Source organism: Anopheles moucheti, chromosome 3 (assembly GCF_943734755.1).
Source record: "Anopheles moucheti chromosome 3, idAnoMoucSN_F20_07, whole genome shotgun sequence".
Lineage (NCBI taxonomy): Eukaryota > Metazoa > Arthropoda > Insecta > Diptera > Culicidae > Anopheles > Anopheles moucheti.
Window position 1 is genome coordinate 77,203,543 of NC_069141.1, and position 22,796 is coordinate 77,226,338.

A 22,796-nucleotide genomic window follows, 5' to 3' on the forward strand; every position below is an offset into this window, starting at 1 on the left:
GCGCTGCAATTGGTTTTTCATCGCATTGCGATGTTTTTGTTCAAAACATCGCGCCATCACCTCTTGATAAACATGTTCCCCTGGTGTCGGAAATCTGAAAACAGCCTTGTTTCAATGGAATTTCTTTCCAGTCGGTTTTTCGTTTCATCGACCTCCCTCACACTAACGATCGCTCTCACAGGTTTGATAGTATGCAATGCAATAGTAATGGGCAAATTTATTCCACGCTGCAGGTGTGCAACAATAAAAATAGAATAAATTAAAATTAAATTAAAAATAACATAAATAAATTATAAATAAATAAAAAAATAAAATGAAAAATATAATTTAACAAGAAAGTCGTTTCACGTTGCAATTGTTTTTCTGAATTTTTATTTTATTTTAACCAATATTTACATTTATTTCTCCATTAATTACGAATGATCCCCAAATGATTCATTACGAATACACGAATGATTACTTGTTTCGAATGTTATTACTTGTTTCTTTTTTATATTATAGTATGTGTGATATAAAAACTGTATATAATTTTGCATTATAGTTCTATATTTATTTATCATTCCGATGTACAAATATTTGCAAGAATATAAATAGTTAGAAAGCATTGTTTAGCTACGAAAACCGTTAGTTGTTTACGGCAAAATGTATACAATACCCGGGTATGCCGGTTGCAAACTTACGTGTGTAAATTTGGTTGACAACTCTACGGTTAATTTTAAAGATATACAATTATTTCCTATAATTTTAATTGCCCGTTTGCTTCTATTTTCTTTCAGTCGCGTTACTAAATCTCCGGCCGAGATAGAGGTGCTGCGATATGTGGCACGTGTTTCATCGGACGCGCACAAAGCCGTAATGAAGGTGATGAAACCGGGCATGCACGAGTACCAGGCGGAGGCAGAATTTTTGCGCCACTCGTACGCCGTCGGTGGTTGCCGGCATATGTCGTACACGTGCATCTGTGGTGCTGGTACCAACTCGGCCATCCTGCACTACGGCCATGCCGGTTCACCGAACGACTGTGCCGTCAAGGATGGAGCCATGTGTCTGTTCGACATGGGCGCCAACTATGGTGGTTACGCAGCGGACATTACGTGCAGCTTTCCCGCCAACGGGAAGTTCACCGAGGACCAGAAGCTCGTGTATAATGCCGTGCTGGCTGCCCGGGATGCCGTCTGTGGCGCAGCACGGGAGGGCGTATCGTGGATTGATATGCATCTGCTTGCCAATCGGGTGATGCTGGAGGAGTTGCGCAACGGTCAACTGCTGCAAGGTGATGTGGACGAGATGATGGAGGCCGGGTTGAATGCCATTTTTCAACCGCATGGACTGGGGCACTTTTTGGGGCTGGATGTTCACGATGTCGGTGGATATTTGCCCGGATGTCCGGAAAGGTCCACCAGGGCCGGAGTTAACCGTCTGCGCACGGCACGTACTCTGAAGGCGGGCATGTATTTGACCATCGAGCCGGGATGCTACTTTATCGAGCCGGTAAGCTGCATTAGATAAGAATGGTACTAGTCTACAAAGCAAACTCTCTGATTATGTTCATTTTCCCTGCAGTTGTTGAACAAGGCCTACTCGGATCCGACTCTCAGCAAGTTTCTGGTGAAGGAAAATTTGGAACGCTTCCGTAACTTTGGTGGCGTCCGTATTGAGGATGATGTGCTGATCACCAAGACCGGCATTGAAAATTTCACTTTCGTGCCAAGAACGTAAGTACTGAATTCAGCCTGGCGAATGAATGAATTGCGCTAACTTTTAACACTCTCCTGTTTTTTCAGTGTCCAAGAAATTGAAGCCTGGATGGCCAAGTAAAACCAGAATCACGAAGATTCGATGGATACACACCGAGGTGCCTTTCCATAGGCAGAAATTCGTTCAGGAGTCGTTCCTACAAAGCCTCGGAGATCCCCTTCCTGGAGAAATATTTACTACATTTATATACAGGTCACAATGCTCTCCAACAATGCTTGAGTAAATCAACGTTGAGCAAGCTGTGCCATTATACATGTTTTCCGTTCCTAATTTCTTTTCACAATTAAATAAAGTTTCGCATGTCGCAAATCAAGCTGTCTTAATAAATTGTTTGGTACTGTTATCCGAAAATGCGATTCTCCACCCAATTGGTCCATCACTAAACCTAATAAAGTAGTGATATTCTCACACATTGCATTGTTAGCGTCTCTGATACTGACACCCACCGATGTAAGTGGTACTCTTACACAATGTATTTCAATTAATTATGCTCTTTTAAATCGTTTCCTTTACAGATACACCACACCATTAATGTATGCTCGTATGCTAATGAACTGATCCTTTCCTCTCCTATCCTTTTCCTTTGAGTTGACGCATTTATCCTGTGGTTCACACAATAGCGTGCCGTATGGCGCCGTTGGAAGGACGGCTGTAAGGGGCGTTCATCTACGAATTTTCCTAATTCCCTTTACACACAGTACTCTTCCCTAACAAACTACTCTCTGCTATCGAACCAACGACAGGCAAAAACAAAACATGGATGGTGACAACAATAAAACCAATCTATTTGACCATTATTCGCATTACGCACACGTCTCTCTCTCCTTGGTGTACTTCTTATGCTGAACATGGTCATTATTCTCTGTGGGTGTCATCGCACTCATCATAACCGGGTACGAGGAAACATTTGCACTAATGTAATGTTTTATTTTCGCAACTCTATTTTACAGCATCTCATCTAATACGCGTTTTAATATATAAACCTTCCTTATCTCATGCACCTTTTATCAAAAACCCCTCGTCGTTCCCGTAAGGGGGTGGGGTAAGGGAGAGGCAAATAATAAACAATGTAAATCATTGTACAGAAATCATCGCACAATTTATGCATCGCGTTTAATGTGATATTATCTGTATAGCGTTATAGTATTGTTACAAATTCTCTTACATATATATATATCTACGCTCTTTCCAATGAAAATCCCCTCCCCATTTGCGTGTTGCGCAACTCTCGCAGGTTAATAGCGCAACACGTCGAAAAGGAAACCTGACCATAATGTTGAAAAATAGAAATGGAAAGCCGTTGCTCCATCCTATATACGCCTTTTTCAAAAGGGGTTTGCTATGGTACACACACACACACAGGGGGGTGGTGTATGTGTTTTCTTACACGTCCTATTAAAACATCATGTTCAAACCTTAAAAATGAATATTGATTCTGCCATACGTACAAACACACACACACATCTTTTACACACATTGGCTACGAATTGCGGGTGGCCCTTGATCTTTTGATGAACGATTGTTTTATATAGTTTGATTTTTGCTAGTGTCCCCTTTCGGTACTTGTCTATGGTTTTATCGCTGACATGGTTTAGTATCGATACAAATACTATGAACCGCGCATTCGTTAGCTATCCATCGGTGCGTGCCGCTAGCTTCACTAACATTGAGTTTAGCGTTAGATAAAATGTATCCCTCGCTCCTCTCTTGACCGTTGCTTTGTTTCTTCGCTACTGGTGCATTATTATTACACTGTTACACATTTAACACTAAACACAAAGGTGAAAACAGAACAATACAACTAAACCGGAAGCTAAAAAGCAGCGAGTCGTGTAATAATAAGGTTTATAAACGTCCTTGTCTTTCTGCTGCTCCCTCCCGTGGTCATAATCATTGTTGTACCTATGACACAGTACCTGGCGCAATGCTGATAGCACACACGATCTGCGATCACATTGCGTCCGACATTAATACCGAGTTTTTTTTTTGCTCGGTGTAGTTATTTCTTCTCGCACTTTATACCCCTCTAGGTGTGCGCAGAAACAATACGCCACTTGTTAGCTACTGTTACTACTATTACTACTACTGCTAATGTTTTGTCTTCCCGACTACGATAACAGCTGTGTTGCGTTTTTTGCACGTAAAAAAGCATTCCTCCATTGCAGGGATTTTTGTTTTGTTATTTGCAATCAATGTAGTGTTATCTACGCGTGGATAACATAAACAAACGATGCATTCATGTTTCACAATCTCATTCTGCCATCACAATGTTGCGATGGTGTGCAGCATGCTGGTCATAAGACCATTTGTCAATGCAAAATTGGGTAAGCCAATTGGAGCGCCGTAATAAAATGACACTAAAACTTTCGAGCCTGTCGGGGAGTCGGTTTTGCAAACACTATGCACAATTGTCTTACTTAACTCTTACTTAAATTAAACCGTAAAATCAAAAAGACTTTTTTAAAACATGATAATATGTTAGCAATAGAAATCATATACTCTATGATAATAACACAACTGCTCTCTCTCTCTTTCTCTATCTCTCTTTTTAACACATACACACACACACGCGCATAAAATGTTTTGTTGTTAATAATCCGTTTCTCTCCTTTTGCAATCGTTAATCCTTCTTTTAACACTTCATGCCCGAAATTTTGTTTAAAAGCACTGCATTGCTTCTTCTGTTGTTCATGTTGTTCGAATTATTGTTAAAACAATTGCAAACAACTCCTGGCTACACTAATGTAATGGGCGATGTACATGGGCGGCGTGTGAGTGTGTGCGCGCGTGTTAAAAAGGGAAAGGTTGTATGGGGAGGACAAAGGGGAGATCTTTGTAAGTGTGTACCATAAATCTCCATCTGTGCGTGCGTCTTTTAATGATGGTGCTGGGGAGAAACCATCATCGACGAGTTGGTACCCGTCACTGGTGTACCAATTTTGACTCGCTTATTAGCAATGATCGTGGCCGACTTGTCACCCAATCGTTTTCCAACGATTCCGGCCTGATTTGCACCACCAGTTGCACCACTCATTGCGGTCGTTTTGGATAGCTGTGGGTCTGTCGAAATAAATAAGGGAAACGAAAAATGGCTTAGCTCAAGGCACGCAAAGGTAAAAGGCCAAACACTTACCCTGTAGCCACCTAACCTGCGTTGCTGGTCCATATCCTTTATCGTTGCGCGCCGCTATGCGGAAGATGATGGCTGGCTTCGACGTAAAGTCCACGTGTGCCGTCTGCAGGGACTGGTTCGCAACCGTACACTGGTTGTTCGACCCGCAGTACACACGCACGAACGCCAGCTGGGCAGCGGCCGAGCTTGCCTTATCCTTGGCGGGATTTTGCGATTTAATTGCCAGGTAGACGGAATACTCCAGAATGTCGCCGGTAGTGGATGGTGGCGGTTCCCAGGAGAGATGTGCACCTTCCGGTGACTTGGAAATCTTTATCGCGGATGGAGCGCCCGGGAAGCCCGGCAGACACGTCTTGAACGGTGTTGCGTCGCTCCATTCGCCCCGACCGCAGCTGTTGATGGCGGCGACACGGAACCGGTAGGCACAGCCCGGCTCCAGGTTTATTCGCTTCAGCTCGCTCAGATCGGGTATGCTGTCCGCGCTCAGCATTTCGCCATCGATCGAACTGTCCCATTCGTTTGCATCGATGTAGTTCGAAACGGTATGGTTGACCGTCTTAAAAATGCCCACCGTGTGCCAAATCTCGGACTCATCCTTCGGTTTCACTGACTTCTGGTGAATTGCGTGTTAAGAATAGGATCGAATTGAAACGAAACGAAACGAAAATAAATTGTTTGCGTTAGAAATTTACACCGGGAACACCGGTAATCAGAACCGAATTCTCTTACCTCTTCCTTTTCATCCTTCGTCTTCCCAGTAGAGTTGGACCGAACAACCGCTTTTCCGATCACTTGTTTCCCGGACAGCGTGGTGTTGTTGCTACCATTGTTCACACCCGCGGTCGACACAGACGATCCTGTGCCGTCTCCTCCAGCTTGCATGACCACGGTGAACTGTTTCGACGTGGGGTCCAAAAATTTTATCGACGTTCCCTGTTGTGCCGGCTGTGATACGTTCGATGTGGGAGAGGACAGAAGATCGCCCATCAGTTCGGTCGGCAGCACAGACGTTGCCGAAGCTGCCGCTTCTGCCAGTGCGTCCAGGTGTCCAGTGGTCGACGATGTATTGTTGGAAGCGTCTTCTGTCTTGACAACAGCACCGGCCAGATTCATATTGCCCGGGCTGGAGTGGGTTTGTGGTACCATACCACCATCGATTGTTGACTGTTCGCCGGACGTTTGAAGGCGTGTTACGAATGTGGTACCGTCACTAAGTGTCAGCGTGGTCCCGTCGGCAACGGCCGGCGTTGAACCACCACCGTTACTCTCAACGGCTTCGGTTTTGAACGTTATCATTTGACCATTTTCATTGCATGACTGCAGTAAAGTTGCTGTGCCGGTATCAAGTTGGCTGCAAAAGAGAATAAAAAACCCGATTAACACTCATTCAAAAGGGGGAAAAGCAGCAACAAGAACTTACATAACATTTTCGTTGCCCGTACCAGTACTGCCACCTGCAAGCAGTTCGGCATTGTGAAGAGACAAAATTTCGCCGCTCTTTATCGTGGTGAGAATGTTGGCTGCTTCCGTTTCTGATGCTGTCGGAGCACTAACAACAGTGGTTTTCGGTACATGGACAGGAACAGCAGCGCTAGAGGACGATTCCTCCGTGCTCATTCCTTCTCCACCCGCGAGTTCGGACGATCCAGCAGTATGTTGTTCCATCGTCTGCATTTCTTCCTGTTCGCTACCGAAAGACATCTAAAGTTTTGAAACAAACAAAATACGTTATAAACAGTTTTACATTTACCGGGAAATTTGATTGGATGCGGTAAAATTGATCATAGAACATATTTATTCAAACTTACTTCCTGTTGAGACTGTCCAGCGGTATCATCTTCCATCAGGCTATCCAGCCCATGATTCTCTTCCTCTTCCAGATCTTCATCTATTGAAGTGTTGGCGTTATCCTTGTCCATCGATTCGCTAGCCTGTACGTTCTCCTCATTTTCAGTCGACAGTTCGTCGTGATCCTGACTATCTTCACCGACAAAGTTGCCATCTTCCTCATCGGCCGATACCATCATCGCACCGGCGACCGCCCCTGCACCAGATTCGTCTTCCAAATGCCCTTCATCCTGACTGTCTCTACCACCGGCATCGTCCATGCCCTCGAGAATCACATTGTCGTGCGTTAGTTCGCCGCTCTGGTCGATTTCATCAGCTTCCTGCTGTTGTTGCTGCTGATCTTCCGCGTTATCGGAGGCTTGGTTTTCGATTTGCGAATCGCTATCATCCCCACCGGACCCACTGTTGTTCATCAGTCCCATCTGCAGTGCACCGCCGTAAAGGCCCGGTTTGATGTAACGTATGGGATACTTGTGCCGGCCGGATATTACATCTTCACTAGCGGTAATGATGGACAAAGTATCATCGCAACCATCCAGCTGCTCGAGAGTGAACATTGGGAAACCAGTCGGGCGTTCCATTTCTTTCATATCTTCATCGAGAACTGGATTTTCGCTTTCCACCTCAAAACAGGGTACTACGTCTTCCTCGTCGACGAACGATGCAAGATCGAAGCAACCGTCCATCTGTTCCATACCTTCCGCATCCGTTTCCATCATGCCTGCCTCAGCTGCCAGAGCCGCAAACGCTGCATCGGTCGATACCTGATGTTCCTGTTGCTGCTGTTGTTGCTGTGCCTGCAACTGTTGCTGCTGCTGCTGCTGCAATTGTGCGGCCTGGAGCTGTTGTTGCTGCTGCAGCTGTATTTGCTGATATTGCTGCTGGGTAACGATGCGGGTCGTTGTTTTCGACGGTAGCATTAATATCTTCTGTCCACCAACTTGTCCTGTCACCGTACCGGACGTTGCCGTCGCGCCGCTTGCTCCGGACGGAACGATCGTGACCGTTTTCTGACCACCGACCGACGGTGTCAGTTGTACCGTGACCGATTTGCCACTGACCAGCTTCTGAGGCATGTTGATGATTTGCGTACCAGTAATCTTTTGTCCACCGGCCTGCAGACCTCCGACCGGCATGGTGAAGGTGATCGGTTTGCCGCCCTGCACCGTGCGTAACTTGATCGCTTGACCGCCCAGAGTGGTTGTAGTACCGCCGGAAGCAACCGATGCGGTCACTATATTTCCTCCCCCAGCACCGACCGCATTCAGCGTGGAGCCCGTTCCACTGACGGCCGGTACGGAGGTGGCCTGCAGTACGGTCGCACCACCGATGTTGGTGGTGCGCGTTGATGTGATGGTGTTAAGCACCTGCGAAGAGGACAGCGTCACGAAGTTGTTAGCGGAGGACGTAACGGTGCCGCTAACGGTGCGAATACCCTGTGGTGTCGTAACCACAATCACCTGCTGATTGCCCCGTATCGCTTGGCCTGCTTTGTTCGTGAGCACGAGCGTTGGTTTACCGGTCGAATTCGTGCCCATCTTGCCCACCTGCACGATGTTGGAGTTTTTCATCAGTATCTGTTTGCCACCGATCGTGCCGGACCCGGTCGACATCAGCTTCACCACGTTTCCGCCGATGACGGTCGTTTTCTGGCCAGCGGCAGTACCGGCAACCGTTGCCTGCTGTACGACCGTTCCACCGGTACCTGTCAGTAGGTTTGAAGTAATAATTTGTGGCTGCGGTTGATGCAGTGTTCCCGTGCCAGCCGTCTTCTGAACCACGCTCATTTTCGGCACGGTTTGCATCGTCATTCCTTGGCTCGTTTTTACCAGTGTTAATATTTGACCCTGATTGGTAGTAGCGCTGTTAATGGATGTAGCTCCAGTAGTTCCAGCACCAGGCGTACCGCTTACTATGGTGACCGGTTTTTGCAGAATGATCTGCTTCCCACCGATCGTTGCGGTGGTCGAAGTGCTACCCGTACCGGCACTAACAAGACGCTGTTGTACCGTTTGCAACTGTGCGCCGGAAACGATTCCCGGACCAGCGGTACGCAGTACGGCCGTTTGTCCAGCTTGCTGCATTGTACCGGTGCTTGCGGTACCAATGCGTAACTGTTGCCCTGTAGAAGATAGCACCCGAATAGGAGTGCCGGTACCGGTGGTAAGCTGCTGTGCATTAGAAATGGCTGTACCGCCAGTAGCGACCACTCGAATTGTCTGTGGCTGATGCTGTAGCTGCGCCTGTGTAGTTTGCAATATGGCCGTTTGGATGGTCTGGGCTGCTGATTGGCCTTGCTGCGGGGATGCGGACACGATTTGGGTCGGTTGCTGTTGCAATATTTGCGAACCGGTGGTGAGCACTTTTTGGGTCGTCTGAATCGGTTTGGCAGGTTGCACCTTCGTGACGATTCGCTGTACCGGTGATGCTACCGTCAGGGCAGGCGATGAAACGATGCCGATGTTGCTGTTGTTCGGTGACTGTAATCCACCTGCGCTGTGGATCGGGCTTGGTACCAGGGCGGTTTGGGCAACGGCCGGATTTTGCAACGTTGGCGACTGAATGCTAGCCGCCGATACGGTGATCGCTGACGGTGTGCCCGATATCCTGCCGGGTAATTGTTTAATAACTGAGGAAGACGATACAAAAATGAATCATGAAAGTTTTTTTTTAATACCCAACAGAGAGGAAGTTCTCGATTTGAACATCCTGAAATAATGTAACACACACGCCACTCATGGCAAACTTACTCGGCTGCTGAACCATAGGCTCTCCGGATGTTGTACCGATGCTGCCACTAATCATGTGCGCAGGAGACATGGAACCCGTGCTGGATGCCGGTGAGCCGATGGTTGCACCAGAGGGCGATGCAACAACAGCTGGCGCTGTATTCAGTCCTGCCGGTGCTGGTGACGGCGGCGGAGCCTGAGGTATCTTCTGCACCTCCAGTATGTAGTAGGAAGCGGATGGTACCGCCTGCCAGCACAATTCCAGCGAATGTGTTGAAGCGCGCACGAGCTGCACGCGGGATGCCGCTCCAGGGCGCTCCACCTCCAGGTACCACAGGTCTTTGCAACACACCTGAAGGGACGATGAATGATTGATGAGAAAAGAAACGATTATCGCAACTCTAAAACTACGAGTATGGAGCACCGGTCACTCTACGATCTGTCATTTGCAGTAAACATCAAGTTGTAGTGAACGTAAACACAAAATGTTGTAACGCAGTAAAGCAATAACGAAAGCGTGAAGAGAGAAGTGTCGGAAAATGCGTAAACCATAAATACTACATAGAATGTGGGGGTAGATGAGAGAAAATGTGACTTTTCTTTGCAGTATCCAACCGAAACCGTTGATCGTTGATTTTCGCGCGCTTTTCGTGACCGCGTTTGGGGGGGAAACAAAGTTCAGAAAATCAACAGATCAACAACGTTTTCGCAATGATGGATGCGTTACACAAGTTTAAACGTATTTTATTGATGCACACAAATGGCTAACTCGTATTTGGAAAACAGAGCTCACCCTGACCTGGTTGTTCCAGGCCTTCCTGTAACCGTCGCGACCCGACCATATATAGAGACGGGTGTGAATACCGACGGCACAGTGGCCTGCCCGGGCACGTGGCATGTTCTCTTCGTCCGTGTCCAGATCCAGCTCCTCCCAGGTCATAGTTTCTGCGGAGAAAAACAATAATGCAACGGACGCGATTAATAACACGCTTACTATTGCACTTCCTTCCCTTATTCAACTTACCGAGATTCAAACACGCTAGTGTATTCGTACACTTCCATTCCTTTTCGTGCTTTTCCACCTTTACGTCGTCCAACACTAGTGGGACCCAGCCGCCAAACACGTACATCCTGTTGCCGATCAGCGTCGAGCTGTGCAGCGAACGTGGCAAAGGCAACGGGCCACTAGTACGAGGCCGTGTCCAGGACATTGTGTCTGTGTCCAGCAGCCACAGATCACCCAGTCTACACCCGGACATACCGCCGTAAATGACAAGCCAAAACTTTTTCTGTTTCTTATCGTACCATGACACGGCCGTGTGCGACTCACGGGGCGGTGGGCTCTCACCGAATGTCGTCGGTATTTCCCACTGCAGTTGATTGTTTTTTATCTCCAAAATGTACAGATCGTTCAGATATTTGGGAATATTGTTTTTCGGGTCATCGCTTTCGTTAGCCAGTCCACCAAAAAGATAGATTTTATCTCCGACAAGCGTAAAGCTGTGGCCCAACCGACGACACGGCGGAGGACCCGATTCTGGTGGCTTCGGTCGCAGTTTCTTCCACTCCCACTTGGTGGCTTGCAGCTCATACAGCTCATTGGAGTACTTGCCGTACTCAACCATACCGCCGAACACTAGTATGCGCGTCCCATCCACGACAAAACCGTAAGCGGCACATCCCGGTGGGACGTCTCCTTTTGTCGCCGGAACATACCATTGATTCGTAGCTGGAAAGGAAAACCCAAAAACAAATAAAACACTCGTATGAGTTAATATCTACTATTCTAGAAAAAAACTAATGCTTGTAGCACGCGGTTGTTTGTATTACATATCAGTGTTGAAACATGTACGCTTTCTCGAACTGTGTTTTAAATACATAGCACTCCAAGAATGGCGAAACGTATAAAACTATTCGCAGCGTTCCGAATGCTAATAAAAGGCTGAGTTTCATTCATCATTTATCTTACGAGAATATTGTAAAACATAAACACAATTAACCACTTTCGATCAGTTTTCCATTCAGCTGGGTGAGTTCACAATTTCACAATTTAAAACACCGTATTGCATCGTGTGTCCGTTTCTGCTGGGCGTTTATTTTAAAATTCCTTGACTAATATTGAAAAACAATACAATGCCCGTTTCTACAGGGCATCACAATACGAACCACTTTGACGGATGGTCGCGCACGTATTTGTGTGTTAAACTGGTTGTCTCTTTCGCATAACTCCACTCCGTTCTGTCTTGTTGATTTTGGCTATAAATTTGCCGGGAGGGAGAGAGATGCAAGATGTATGTCTGCTCAATCGCGCACCATGTTCAGCTCAGAGCCAACTTTGCTGCTTTCCAATATGGCCGCCATTCGGCACAATTGTTTCTCTTTTTGATTCTCTAGTTCTCATTCCTCTTCGTAGTGCATTTGGTTTTTTTTGTGTGTGCTAAATTAGAGAAACGTTGCATAGTACATTTTGCTGTTATCAATGTATCAATACCAAACAACTACCGTTGTTGATGTTTCAGTGTGTGCGTGCGATTATCTATTGCGTCTATCGTCTATATTAGGGATTGAGATTCATTCCCAGAGAGCTGTGGGTTGTGTTTTTAATCTCTTCTTTTTGTTATCTCTACGGAGAGAACAATTTCAAGAACAAGGAGATGGCAGCGGAAGAAAAATTGTTTGAAAACAAATCTCCGAACTTGGGTCCTGAAGTACTTACGAAAACCTTTTCGGGGGGAAATCCTTTCGCAGTGGGTTTAATACCTATGGATTGCAGTTTGTTAAACACTTACCCGTATTGTAGACATGCAGTTCGTCCACGATTCCTTCATTGCCTCCGCCAAAAACTACCATCAATTCTTTGATGTTCACCGAACGGTGACCATGGCGAGGTCTTGGTTGTGGACCGCTTGGATTCGTCACTCGCTTCCAGCGTAATATCGCATTGTGTTTGGCCGGTAAAGCCGGCACGAGTTCGGAACCAGTCGTTTCCGAATTGGCCGTCATGTTGATGATGTTCTACAGCGTTGCACTTGCTGTTTTCCACCACAACCTGTCAGCTAGCTAGCACACACAAACGCTTGCCGCACACTCGATCAACGCAATCACCAAAGCTATCACTTTTTATCAATGAAACATTCAGTACTGTTTTCCCACCATAAAATAGAACCGCCAACGACGGATGCGCGCGCTTTCCAGTATATTTGGTCCTTTTTCTTTAGCTGCACGCTTCTTGCTCCTAACATTAAGCACCAATTTTAATGTTGAAACTGCAAACTTCTATGCGCTCGACTTTCAAAATGCTATGCTTTTGTTTCTCCCCGGCACAACGGTCTCTCTTTTATCGCAAATTGTTTTGACTACTCACAAACTACGACCTTTTGCTAGAAAGAGATGCTCGCGTAGCAAAAGGCGCTACTGTCAGTGTTCTTCCCTACATGATGGCGGCTGCAGGACAGTGATGCCAGATCTGAAAAATACAATTAAACAGAGAAGGCTATGTTAAAACAACAGAGATGAAAACTATGCCAAAAATGCATTCCATCTCATCGTTCTTTTCGACACTGCAAGAGAAAAGATGGAAATATGAATGGAATGTTGCACATTTTGGGCAAAAACGCATTACCATTCGACGGTGAGATGGTTTGAAACACTTCAACTGTTATAAATCGTTTCTTGATTGACAACATATTTGCTACACTCTGCGGTGCGGGAAGTGTTGCGTTCCGGTACAATGTTTGCAAAATAGATGCATTTCTATGTCCATTCGACTGTTTGGTTGAGACAACAAATTTTAAAATGTTATACAATTAACTGAAGCTAGATGCCCCGCCAACGATATAGACGGAACAGGGAGAACAACTGTGACACTGTCTCGTTCTCTCCTGCCGCTTTCGCTATCTGGCTTCTCTTCGCTGTCTTGTGTACTATTTCACTCACTCTACACCAATGCCCAAATCGCCCAGAGGAGAATGTACTGCCTCCCGGATTATTAGAAAATTTGTACACTCAACAGCAAAAATTGGCAATCCGAAAAATGGGCAAGCTTCCGCATCAAAAACTCCAAATGCAACAACACTTTCCCTGGAGACACCACTGTTCGGCGTATTTTTGCTTCATGCATCTCACTCACTCCAGTGTGTAGCCATATCCCAACCGATGTAGGGGCAAGCAAAAAATCTGACCGAAGACAGAAAAGCTGAACGAATTTCACTCACTTGCTAGATTCCGCCAATAATTTTCTACGTAGCACGGTTACACGCGAACGAATCTTCACCAACCAACGATTGCCGGCGATTCGTTTGTCAGTTACGAATCCACAGTAACACTCTGCCGGATGGATTTACTTTATGCACAGGAAATAAACAACGGCGTCCTCAAATCGCTTTTTTAGGCTTTTCGACTTCAGAGTCCAATATGGCGGCGACCATGATGTGGATGGACTTGATGCGTACGAGGCATTGTATCTCTGTGTGTGTGCCTTTCGCTTAGCGCATAGTGTGCTGCCCGAGCAGGACAGCAACGTTGACACAGCTACTGTCAAATGTTTTGTCAGTTGGTTGATGTCGAATGAGATGGCCGATGAGAGACCCCACAGTGGGACATTTTTGAACCCATTTTTACTTCCGCTCGCGCGAACCAATGGACAAACAAGAGATGAATTTTGTCCAAAACTCGCTCAACAATCGCGAATAAATACACCACCACAGTGGACTATGGAAATGCAGTACCATGGTACGCCGTCAGAATGGGAAGCGTTTTGACAGATTTCAGCCGAGGGTTTCCCTCTCTCTTTTCTAAACACTTGAACTGTTCGCGTTGTGAGGTTGGGTTGTTTGTTTACAAGCCGGAAACGAAGCAAGAAAGTGTCTGACAAAGAAAGCCGGAATATTTCTCGCATGTAAGTTCGTTGGTGTTTTTTTCAATACGTTACTGTTAATTAGTTTAAACATATTTAACATTGAGTCTCGATTGCATGGAACTTAATTTCGTTGCGTGTGAAGCACGTTTCGAAAGTTCTGCAGGATCACCGCGATCAATCGTTCAACAACGCTCCTCGTGGTTGCTGTTTCTTTGTTTCTCAGCAAAATGTTTGTGAAACAATAGTATTTTAGATTTCTTATCACGTTTACCCACGCAAGCCTCTCAGAAACAAAAATGCGTTCAAAGCAATGCCGAATATTTTACTGTATTGTATCAATAACTGGAAATGTTCATGCATTACGGTTTGTTGTGTGGAAAATCTGTGCAGTAAGTCTGTTAGAACAATAATTATTACTTTAAGAACAATAGCAAAATATCTTACTAAGCATAATACCTTGAATACTCATCAGGCACTGTAACCAGTTTTGTGATTGGAAGCCAATCGTTGTGGTGATCGTAAGGATGATTTGCCGAACAATGGAACTTATTCTTGGTGTGGTAAAATCCAGTTAATCCAGTCAAGTGCTTAACTCAATGGCACCGAAGGTTTCCAAAGAGAACTTGGTATAATTTTTGACCGTAGGCAAATGCACGATCGCTTATCTATAAAGCACCCACCGAGAATATGATTGTTCGTTGTATATTGCCTCTCAGACTATCTCATTTTTGATATTATTTGAAATAGTTAACATGTGTTTTCGTCAATGGATCTTAGCATTCAGAGGCAACTACCGAAAGTTCTTCGCACTGAAAAGAAGAAAGATAAGTCCGCCAGACCAGTAAAGTTTAGAGATTTATCATTGACATTTCACACTCCACTTGGATTGGCAATTGTTAGTTAAAATGTGATTTTTTTATTATCTCACTAGTATGTTACACTCAAAATATAGCGCGATAGATGGATTGATCTAAATGATCCTCATCGTGAAACACATTGCTTGAGGTAGATAAAAAGAAAACTTAGTTTTTACCTAATCATTTAAGCTACAATATCATTTAACAATAGTTCGAAGCGTGATGCATGCGTATCCCAGTCCAATTCAATATGTGTTCTATCGGTTCACTCACAGTTCCACAGCACAACCTTGAATGTACCACATGCTTACCGGCTGAGCGAATCTCGGAACTATTTTTAGGATTCCACTTCTTTTCCACGGCCTCCAGTGGTGGATAGTCCTTGTTCCATGGAGCACAAAGATGACATGGGAGTAATGCGTTGCACGGTAGAACATCATCAATGAGCAGAAATGTGTGAAGTATTTTGAAGAACGGAAAGGTTGTCAAACATAGCTCCCCCTTTAAGTGAAGATTCCTTTTCAATGGAAATGATCACACTTGGAAATGATTTTTGTAGTACAAAGATGCGATATGCTTTGAATTACATTTCAAACATCTTGCATAAGTCGAACTACACGAATGTATGGATTAAAGTGGTAACCTTGTTATTAAAAATTTAAAACACGTCTATAAAAAAACAATGTTATGCATATGTATGAAATTCTCCATTTTGTGTACCACAAAATCCTGTGTGTGCCATGCACCGCAATGCAAATGAGCGAACTGGATTATAAAAGACAACCCCAGACAACCCCGTCCGAAGATCCATTTTTCCCCAAAATGCGTTGCGTTCACGCAGCAAATGGGAAACAGATGTTTCTTGTCTGGTATCAGAAAACGTGCTTCGCTGCAAACTCGACAGAACGAAGACACGCGCAACGACGGACGCCGTTAAGATCGACCACATAAGAAAGGGAACGATCGTGTGAAAGGACTCACAAAAGGATACCGAGTAAGAAAAGCATATGTATGGCAGCGATGATTAATGTATCTCCTGTCTGCCGTTCGAACGACGTTGAGTTTTGATCGATAGTCGTATTAGAAACTTTAACAATTGCTAGGACAGTATGGAGAGGGTGTCCACCGTTGCAGTGGGAAGTTTATCTAGCGCAATGAAAATACTCACCCACGTCTTATTTTTGTGAGCGTCAGCTAGCGTAAGATGCATCCCTTGACGCCGAGTGCTGTACTGTACGATAAGAATTCATAACTCAATTGGTACGGTACACAAACAGAGGGTGGACACCCTGCGCCTTAGAAGTCATGACCGGAAACATGGTACATATGCGGAACGCCTGGGTTATATGTTGCAGTAAGATCAAAAGGTGTGGTGCTATTAATAACATAATTTAATAAGTAAACAAGGGCTTTTGAGTTCTTGGTAAAAGGTAGGAAAAATATGCTTTAAATTACATTTCAATAATGGGTATGCTTTAAAGCAAAATGCACAATTGAGGTTGTTTGTAATTGGAAGTGTTTATAGCTTCTAATTATTAGGTACTCGCGCTCATGTGTATTCGATACGATGATAAAGACCATTTGATATCATTTTAAGGGTTCTTTCTGCTCAATATACCTGAAAGGTGTGACCAGCGGTAATGATAGCCACAGCATTTCCAATTTCGTCACGATAGTAAGTCTGCTGGGAGTTTCTAATTAACGTGAAAGCTAATTCCTTGATAGCGAGCGTAGATTGTCGGCCACAACTAAAGACAATGCCCAAACAGCTACCACCGATGGCCGGTTGGTTGGTCGAGATGTTTTGACTCACCCTTGCGAATGGCCGATAGGATTTGATATCTAGCTCTAATGATAAAACCAATACCTTAAATTATTTGTCGCGCGACACCGTGCTAAACGAAGGCATTATTCGTTCCGTTGGGGAACACTAGAACTACCAAGGTTGTAGACTAGTGTTGGGCAAATCTAATTAAGAGTCATGAATCTTTGAACTGAATCTGTATCTCTGTATTTTAAAGATTAATGAATCCTGAATGAATTGTACGCTATGGACCTTCTCCCTCCTTGAGCTGCCACTGCTCTGAAGATTCATAATTTTTCTTGAGAGTCAATTCCTGATTTGAATGACTCCTCGCTAAACATTCATATGAATGACTCTTCATTCTTGACTGTAGGCCTATTTCAAATGTGACTCCGAAAAAATTTTCTGCCATTTGCTGTGTGTTTTGCCAACTATCCGTGATCGTAGGCAAAAGCAAAAGACAAAAAACAAATCCTGTTTTTCGTGCCATCGACGATCATGATTTACACTGCGATTCTAATTCTCGCGGCGTTGTGACCGCACGATCGTTTTGCAAAAATCCCCGGACGGAAGTCTGCAGTCGCGTCGGGTGGAGACAAGCATACAAAAACAGCAACAAAAAAAGACCGATATTCCAACACACTTCGCGCACGGTAGCCAGGACGTTGCGCTCTTCTTGCAGCGAACTATGGTTGGCGACACCACAACCAAGCCAAACGGTCGGTCTGGTGAAAACCGGTTTACGCAACGTTCGCCACAAGGGTTTTGCGGGGGTAGTTGGAAACGATGCAGAAGGAATGGGGGCGATTCGTTCTGCACATGGTCGACCTGTGGAGCGAAGGGAGGCTAACAAACAAAAGAGGCCAGCTAATGCCCAACGGAGGACATTTCTTCGGGCAGCCCGGACTCCCCGTGTGTATGATGCCGGGTCGGTGAGTGGTGAGCTGTGTAAAAGACACACTGTCAGTGCACCGAGAGCGGTAGGTGCATGCGCTGGTGCTCCGGATATCGTTTGCCCCGAAGCGCGTTGACAAAATACACACTCTCTATAACGTTCTTATTTTAGAATTTTAACGATATTATGAATATCGGACCGGTTTTGTTGATGGGGTGGTGCTCGGTGTGCGGCGAGAAGGAGATAAACAACCGAAGATGGGTGTGTTCCACGTTTTTCAAATGCGTTGTTTAGTGTTCAATACGTGAGGCATTTTTTTTTGTTGGGTTTGTCATCTGGCCACATTTGCGTTTGCGAATGTGTGCGAGTGTCACACGGCAATGGCTACCGCTATCCTTTCCGACCGTGGCTTCAACAAAGGCGCGTTATTCGCTCATGGGTGTTAGGAGGCTGTAAAAGTAAAAAGATACGCAAGAACTGTAAGATTTTTTCCAGTTCCAGTTCCAGTGCGTGGAAACTCACTTAGAATGTGTGGTGAAAGTTGTTTGAAATTTAGTAGTTTGCGTTTGTCCACAGAGCAGAAGAAATTAAAAGTGAAACTTCGATCATCACCTTGGATACTTGCCTACTGTTGCCAGCATCCAGTACCCATTCAGCGTCTTGTTTTCGATCCAATCAAAGTATCCTGTGTCGTCACAAAACAAAGACTCGCCTTCGTCCTTCAACAGTGCCGTTTGTTGTTGAGCGGATTTGTGCGCTCGTCCCGTGGCAGTGCTGTGTTCTTTACGTTAGTTTTGCGCTTTCAATTAAAGGGTGTTGATGGTGTGTATGTTTTCGCGCTCGTAATTGTTGCGAGAAGTGAAAATTCACGTTAAAAACGAAGGGGTCAATTGCGTCATCGAATGTCGGCCATGTTGTGGAGGTCCGCTGTTGGAAGAGCGCGCCGCTGTGTGGGAGTAAAGTGATGCGTGCAAGTGGAGACTCTATCTGGCGGGAGAGTGAACTCTACACCCGGAACGACGATCGAGAGTTGCCGACGGTCTACACGACGCGCTTCTGTAGTGCAGCGCTTTCTGCTTCAACTGCACGGTGCACCAGTGTGCTTAGCAGCATGATCAGAATGAGTTTTTGAAACATTATATTATCATTTTAAGGGATGAACATGATAATTAAATTTGAATTGTATATAATGCCTAATTTATATAAGGGTTTCTCCTATCCTTATGTGATATTAGTTTCTTTCAGTCGCGGGAATTCATGAATATAATAGTATAAACATCGAGATAAATTATGATCTTTGACCATCGCGATCGATTTCCGTTACGCAGCAAGCTGTCAAAATAAAAGCGCCTATGAGCGCGTCGTGTAGATTATCGGTTGCAGAGAGCAGCAGCAGCAGCACCGCGCGCGATCGTGCGATCACGGCCGGCGAGATGAGAGAAAGGCTATGATACGTGCGGTGCGCAAGCTCACGGCACACTTTAGCGCGTTGGCTCCGTCCGAAAATCCCGCATACTTCGATCTCGACGGTCGTCTTCGCGATCACCAAACCTTCGCTGACGGGCGGCGATGCGAGAAAGTGAATCTGTTTGCAGCGCGTGAATTGTATAATCTGGCCGCATTGCCGTTGGGTGCAGCTCCCTGTTTTACAAAAGTGAAGTTTCTTTTAGTGTGTTGTTCGCTAAGGGGAGCAGAAGTATGCTGTTTCCTCTTTTGTAAACTCCGATAAAGGTGTGTGTGTGTGAGTGTGTTCCCTCCCGATGTGAGAATTACGGAAATCATAATTGGCGGAAATCGTTTGTTACATACAACTTTTCCACAACAGACTTATTTGTACCTTTCCGGTCGCCTTGCTGCAAAACTTAATTATTGCTCCAGTGAAGGCCCAACGCTTCCCCATTTACACAACCTGCTGCTTTGTCCACATCCATCCACGTGTGTGTGTTCAGAAAGGAAGAGGTCAAATGAAAAAAAAAAGGTGATGCGGCAATAAATACAGAAAATTCACCTTCTTCTTCGTGTGCCAATGTGTTCTCACAGCGTGTGGGCGTAAGCAAAGAGGGTGGTGAAAATTTATGTGTCGATCGTAAACCGATCGACACTTTGCATACGCTTGGCGGGCGCTGTTTTTGTTTCCATTACAAAACGCCTACTGCAATGGGAAGCGAATGAGTTCAGTGCGGTGCGCCAAAGTTATGGTGGATGGGTCTGTGAAGAGCAGTTGGATTGAACAATTGTTCATACAAGTGGTGATGCGATCTCAATTGGATCACAAATTAACACGTTCGTTACATTATTGAGTTTAAATTGAATTTTGAGTAATCATACGATGCAGATAGATAAATGTAGTATATTTTCTGTGTTTTATATCCTATATTTCTCAATCCTTAACAGTGAACAGTTTAGTGAACGGTACTGATTAAATATATATTGCAGTGTGCCTCGTGAACGTTGAATACAAAACCGGCGAATCGCGTCGCGCCTACAAAGAGTGAAGTGATTTATTTCGATTTTACTCGATCTCGTTAAACGGCCACTTGTGAACCACTGGGTGACCGTGTGGAAAACCGCGTAAGAATCCAATAGGTGCATAAAATCGAACCCCGTAATGTGAGATAGTGTGCGTAATGATTTTAGCGATCAGTTTGTGATCAGTTGCAGAAAGGGAAAACCCGTGAGCGCCATACTGATATTTTTTAGTTTAGTACGTTTCTGTGTGTTTCGATTTATGATTCGACTATTCGAGGCAGTGCAGTGCAGCGAATCACCGGCAACATGAACGGAGTTACATTGATGGACGAGAACGATGTGGACATCAAGAGCCCGATACGGCGGCTCGGTTCTACGAGAAAGCTGAACCTGTTCAACAGTAAGTAATGTTTATGAACTAATCTAATAACCCCTTGCATTTAGCAATGTAGCAATCAGCAAATAATATTGTTCATAATTGACACTCCTCGCAAACACGTCTGGGGTATCTTTGGAAAAATCCTGCGAACTCTACATGGGATCCGTAATCAAATCGAATCAAGTCCCAATAGAATACCAATCGGATTGAGTTGTACCAATTGGAATCCGACCCGAATCGAATCTATCAAGGGATCCAATTTTCGAATCTTCCGAGATAATAATTAGAGATTTGATTCAGATTCATGAATTTGAGCTGTATGAATGAATCTAAATCTCTAGTCCAAAAATGCGTGACTCTAGTATGATTCTTATCTTAAATGAATAACCTTCAAGGAGTTTTTAAGATATGTAACTCTTTCTCTTTCTTCCCCACGAATCTTATTGGAGCTCTTTCCTGATTTGAATAACTTCTTGCAAAAGAAACAACACTTGTGTTGAAGGTTTATATAGTTTGAATTCCTTGATCGTAACTCTACTTGACCCCTTTGCTATTCTTTCTGTAACTTTCGAATGGGTTTTTTCATTAATATATTAATGATATAGTTCACGCTATAGTTCACACTTTTAAGAAATTTTTAAATCCATAAACTACAATACAAATTTATACAAAAAAGGATCAATTTTCTGGAACCAGTCAAATAGTAAGCGTACAACAATAAGTAAAAAAATACTAAAAGACATTAATTACCACAATCTCTTATTTTGTTATCAATGCAAAGAGTCAAATGGAATGATAAATGGAATTCCGTTCATTTCTAGAAGCGTTTTACTGATAACAATTTATGAATAACATAAAAAAACCCCATAAGGTGAAGTCATCCGCGACATGTTGAATGATTAATTTTCATGTAATCAGTGGTTGTCTCCGTGTTGTCTCCCGTTAGCTCTTCGTAGGGCGAAAAAAAAGATCATGTGGTTGGCTGCCGTTGCTGCTCTAGTTATTTTCCTTTTGGGGGCTAATAATTTTGAAACCCATGTGATGAAACACGAAAAAACAACCGAGCTTGAATGAAGGAATGTTTGCACTTTTGCAGCATAATGGATGTAAAGTTTAATGATATTTTTTGACCGCGTAACATCGTGTCTGGCTCTGCCCGCCCTGCCCAGACACACGAATTGATATTTGATAGGTTTTTTTTGCTTGCTTCTTATAAACGCCAACGCGCCTGTTTCCCTAAAAACAGCGTTTCCAATTATCTCATCAAATTGCGCTTAACGTTGATTTTGTTTGGCTCACCCCATGGAAGTAAACTTGAGTATCTCTAATGCATCTGGATGATATAGGGATAAATTGTGTGTGTGTGTGTTGATTTCCTCAGCATAACATTTGAGCCAATCAAGTTAAATTGCTTTGTTTCAACGAGTTTTCATGTTTTATCCGCGGCAAGGGTGTCTCTCTTTCGCTCCGTGGCACCGATTATTTTGTGTGCACTGCATTGAGATTGATTCATGACCTCAAAATGGGGGATCCAAATTGGATTGTTAAGATGCATTTACACATGCGGTGTATGATCGACATAATGAACGCATGGGGATCATAAGTGGTAAAAGGAAAGATTGTGCTTGTTTTGCAACAAATGGTGATGTCATGTATAATTCGTAAAGCTTTTTAAATCTCATCAAATCAAATTTATTGGTTTGTTTTGGTATACATTGTCTATAAACGATTATCTTTCATGATTATCTGAATTACTTTTGGAACGAATATTTTTAAAATTTGTTTGCATTTCTATAACAAAAGAAACATGACTTGGCCTGAGACATGATTTAACTCATTATATCTCAGCGTAAGAAATTTCTACCACAAAAATACTCAATTTTGCTTGCTTTTCATGGTATCAGATGGTAGATGAAGAGTAATTTATGAGTAAGTTTTTGTGCCAGGAATACTTTTCGTGGATTAGTTAGTTAATTCATTTATTATGTTTGTTTTTCTGTTCCATGCGGCATGAGTTTTTTTTAATGCCATAAAAGTTACTTACTTCTGGTTGGTGTTGACTTAAA

General features: G+C 44.2%; 3 protein-coding genes across 4 annotated transcripts in view; 2 read left to right on the top strand and 1 right to left on the bottom strand.

Moving 5' to 3' along the window:
* The window catches only part of LOC128303654 (xaa-Pro dipeptidase), a 51,538-nt gene extending 49,481 nt beyond the window's left edge, over positions 1 to 2,057 (top strand). For both annotated transcript variants that reach the window (XM_053040693.1, XM_053040692.1), the window contains exons 7-9: positions 777 to 1,491; positions 1,564 to 1,715; positions 1,785 to 2,057. In XM_053040693.1, coding sequence (XP_052896653.1) covers positions 777 to 1,491; positions 1,564 to 1,715; positions 1,785 to 1,818 — 901 coding nt within the window. In that variant the 3' untranslated portion in view covers positions 1,819 to 2,057. The remainder of the gene's footprint in view (positions 1 to 776; positions 1,492 to 1,563; positions 1,716 to 1,784) is intronic.
* A 209-nt stretch (positions 2,058 to 2,266) lies between these two features.
* On the bottom strand, positions 2,267 to 12,471 carry LOC128301233 (host cell factor). Its single transcript, XM_053037606.1, has 9 exons — positions 12,258 to 12,471; positions 10,493 to 11,197; positions 10,262 to 10,413; positions 9,490 to 9,820; positions 6,700 to 9,368; positions 6,312 to 6,592; positions 5,621 to 6,242; positions 4,892 to 5,504; positions 2,267 to 4,818 (listed from the first exon to the last, which is right to left on the bottom strand). The coding sequence occupies exons 1-9, from the start codon at positions 12,469 to 12,471 to the stop codon at positions 4,634 to 4,636; spliced, it is 5,772 nt and encodes a 1,923-aa protein (XP_052893566.1). The 3' UTR covers positions 2,267 to 4,633.
* Positions 12,472 to 14,275: 1,804 nt separating this feature from the next.
* Positions 14,276 to 22,796, top strand: part of LOC128300669 (SLIT-ROBO Rho GTPase-activating protein 1-like) — a 29,722-nt gene continuing 21,201 nt past the window's right edge. Inside the window, exons 1-2 of the mRNA XM_053036820.1 lie at positions 14,276 to 14,365; positions 20,277 to 20,751. Coding sequence (XP_052892780.1) covers positions 20,658 to 20,751 — 94 coding nt within the window. The 5' untranslated portion in view covers positions 14,276 to 14,365; positions 20,277 to 20,657. The remainder of the gene's footprint in view (positions 14,366 to 20,276; positions 20,752 to 22,796) is intronic.

What these genes read in the sequence shown, in the direction of transcription:
- LOC128301233 (XM_053037606.1), bottom strand. Translation starts at nt 12,471, where the DNA reads ATGACGGCCAATTCGGAAACGACTGGTTCCGAACTCGTGCCGGCTTTA. An exon ending in CTGGACAGTCTCAACAGGAA is followed by an intron (nt 6,593 to 6,699) that starts GTAAGTTTGAAT and finishes TCAAAACTTTAG; the next exon opens with ATGTCTTTCGGTAGCGAACA. An exon ending in GCAGGTTAGGTGGCTACAGG is followed by an intron (nt 4,819 to 4,891) that starts GTAAGTGTTTGG and finishes TTATTTCGACAG; the next exon opens with ACCCACAGCTATCCAAAACG.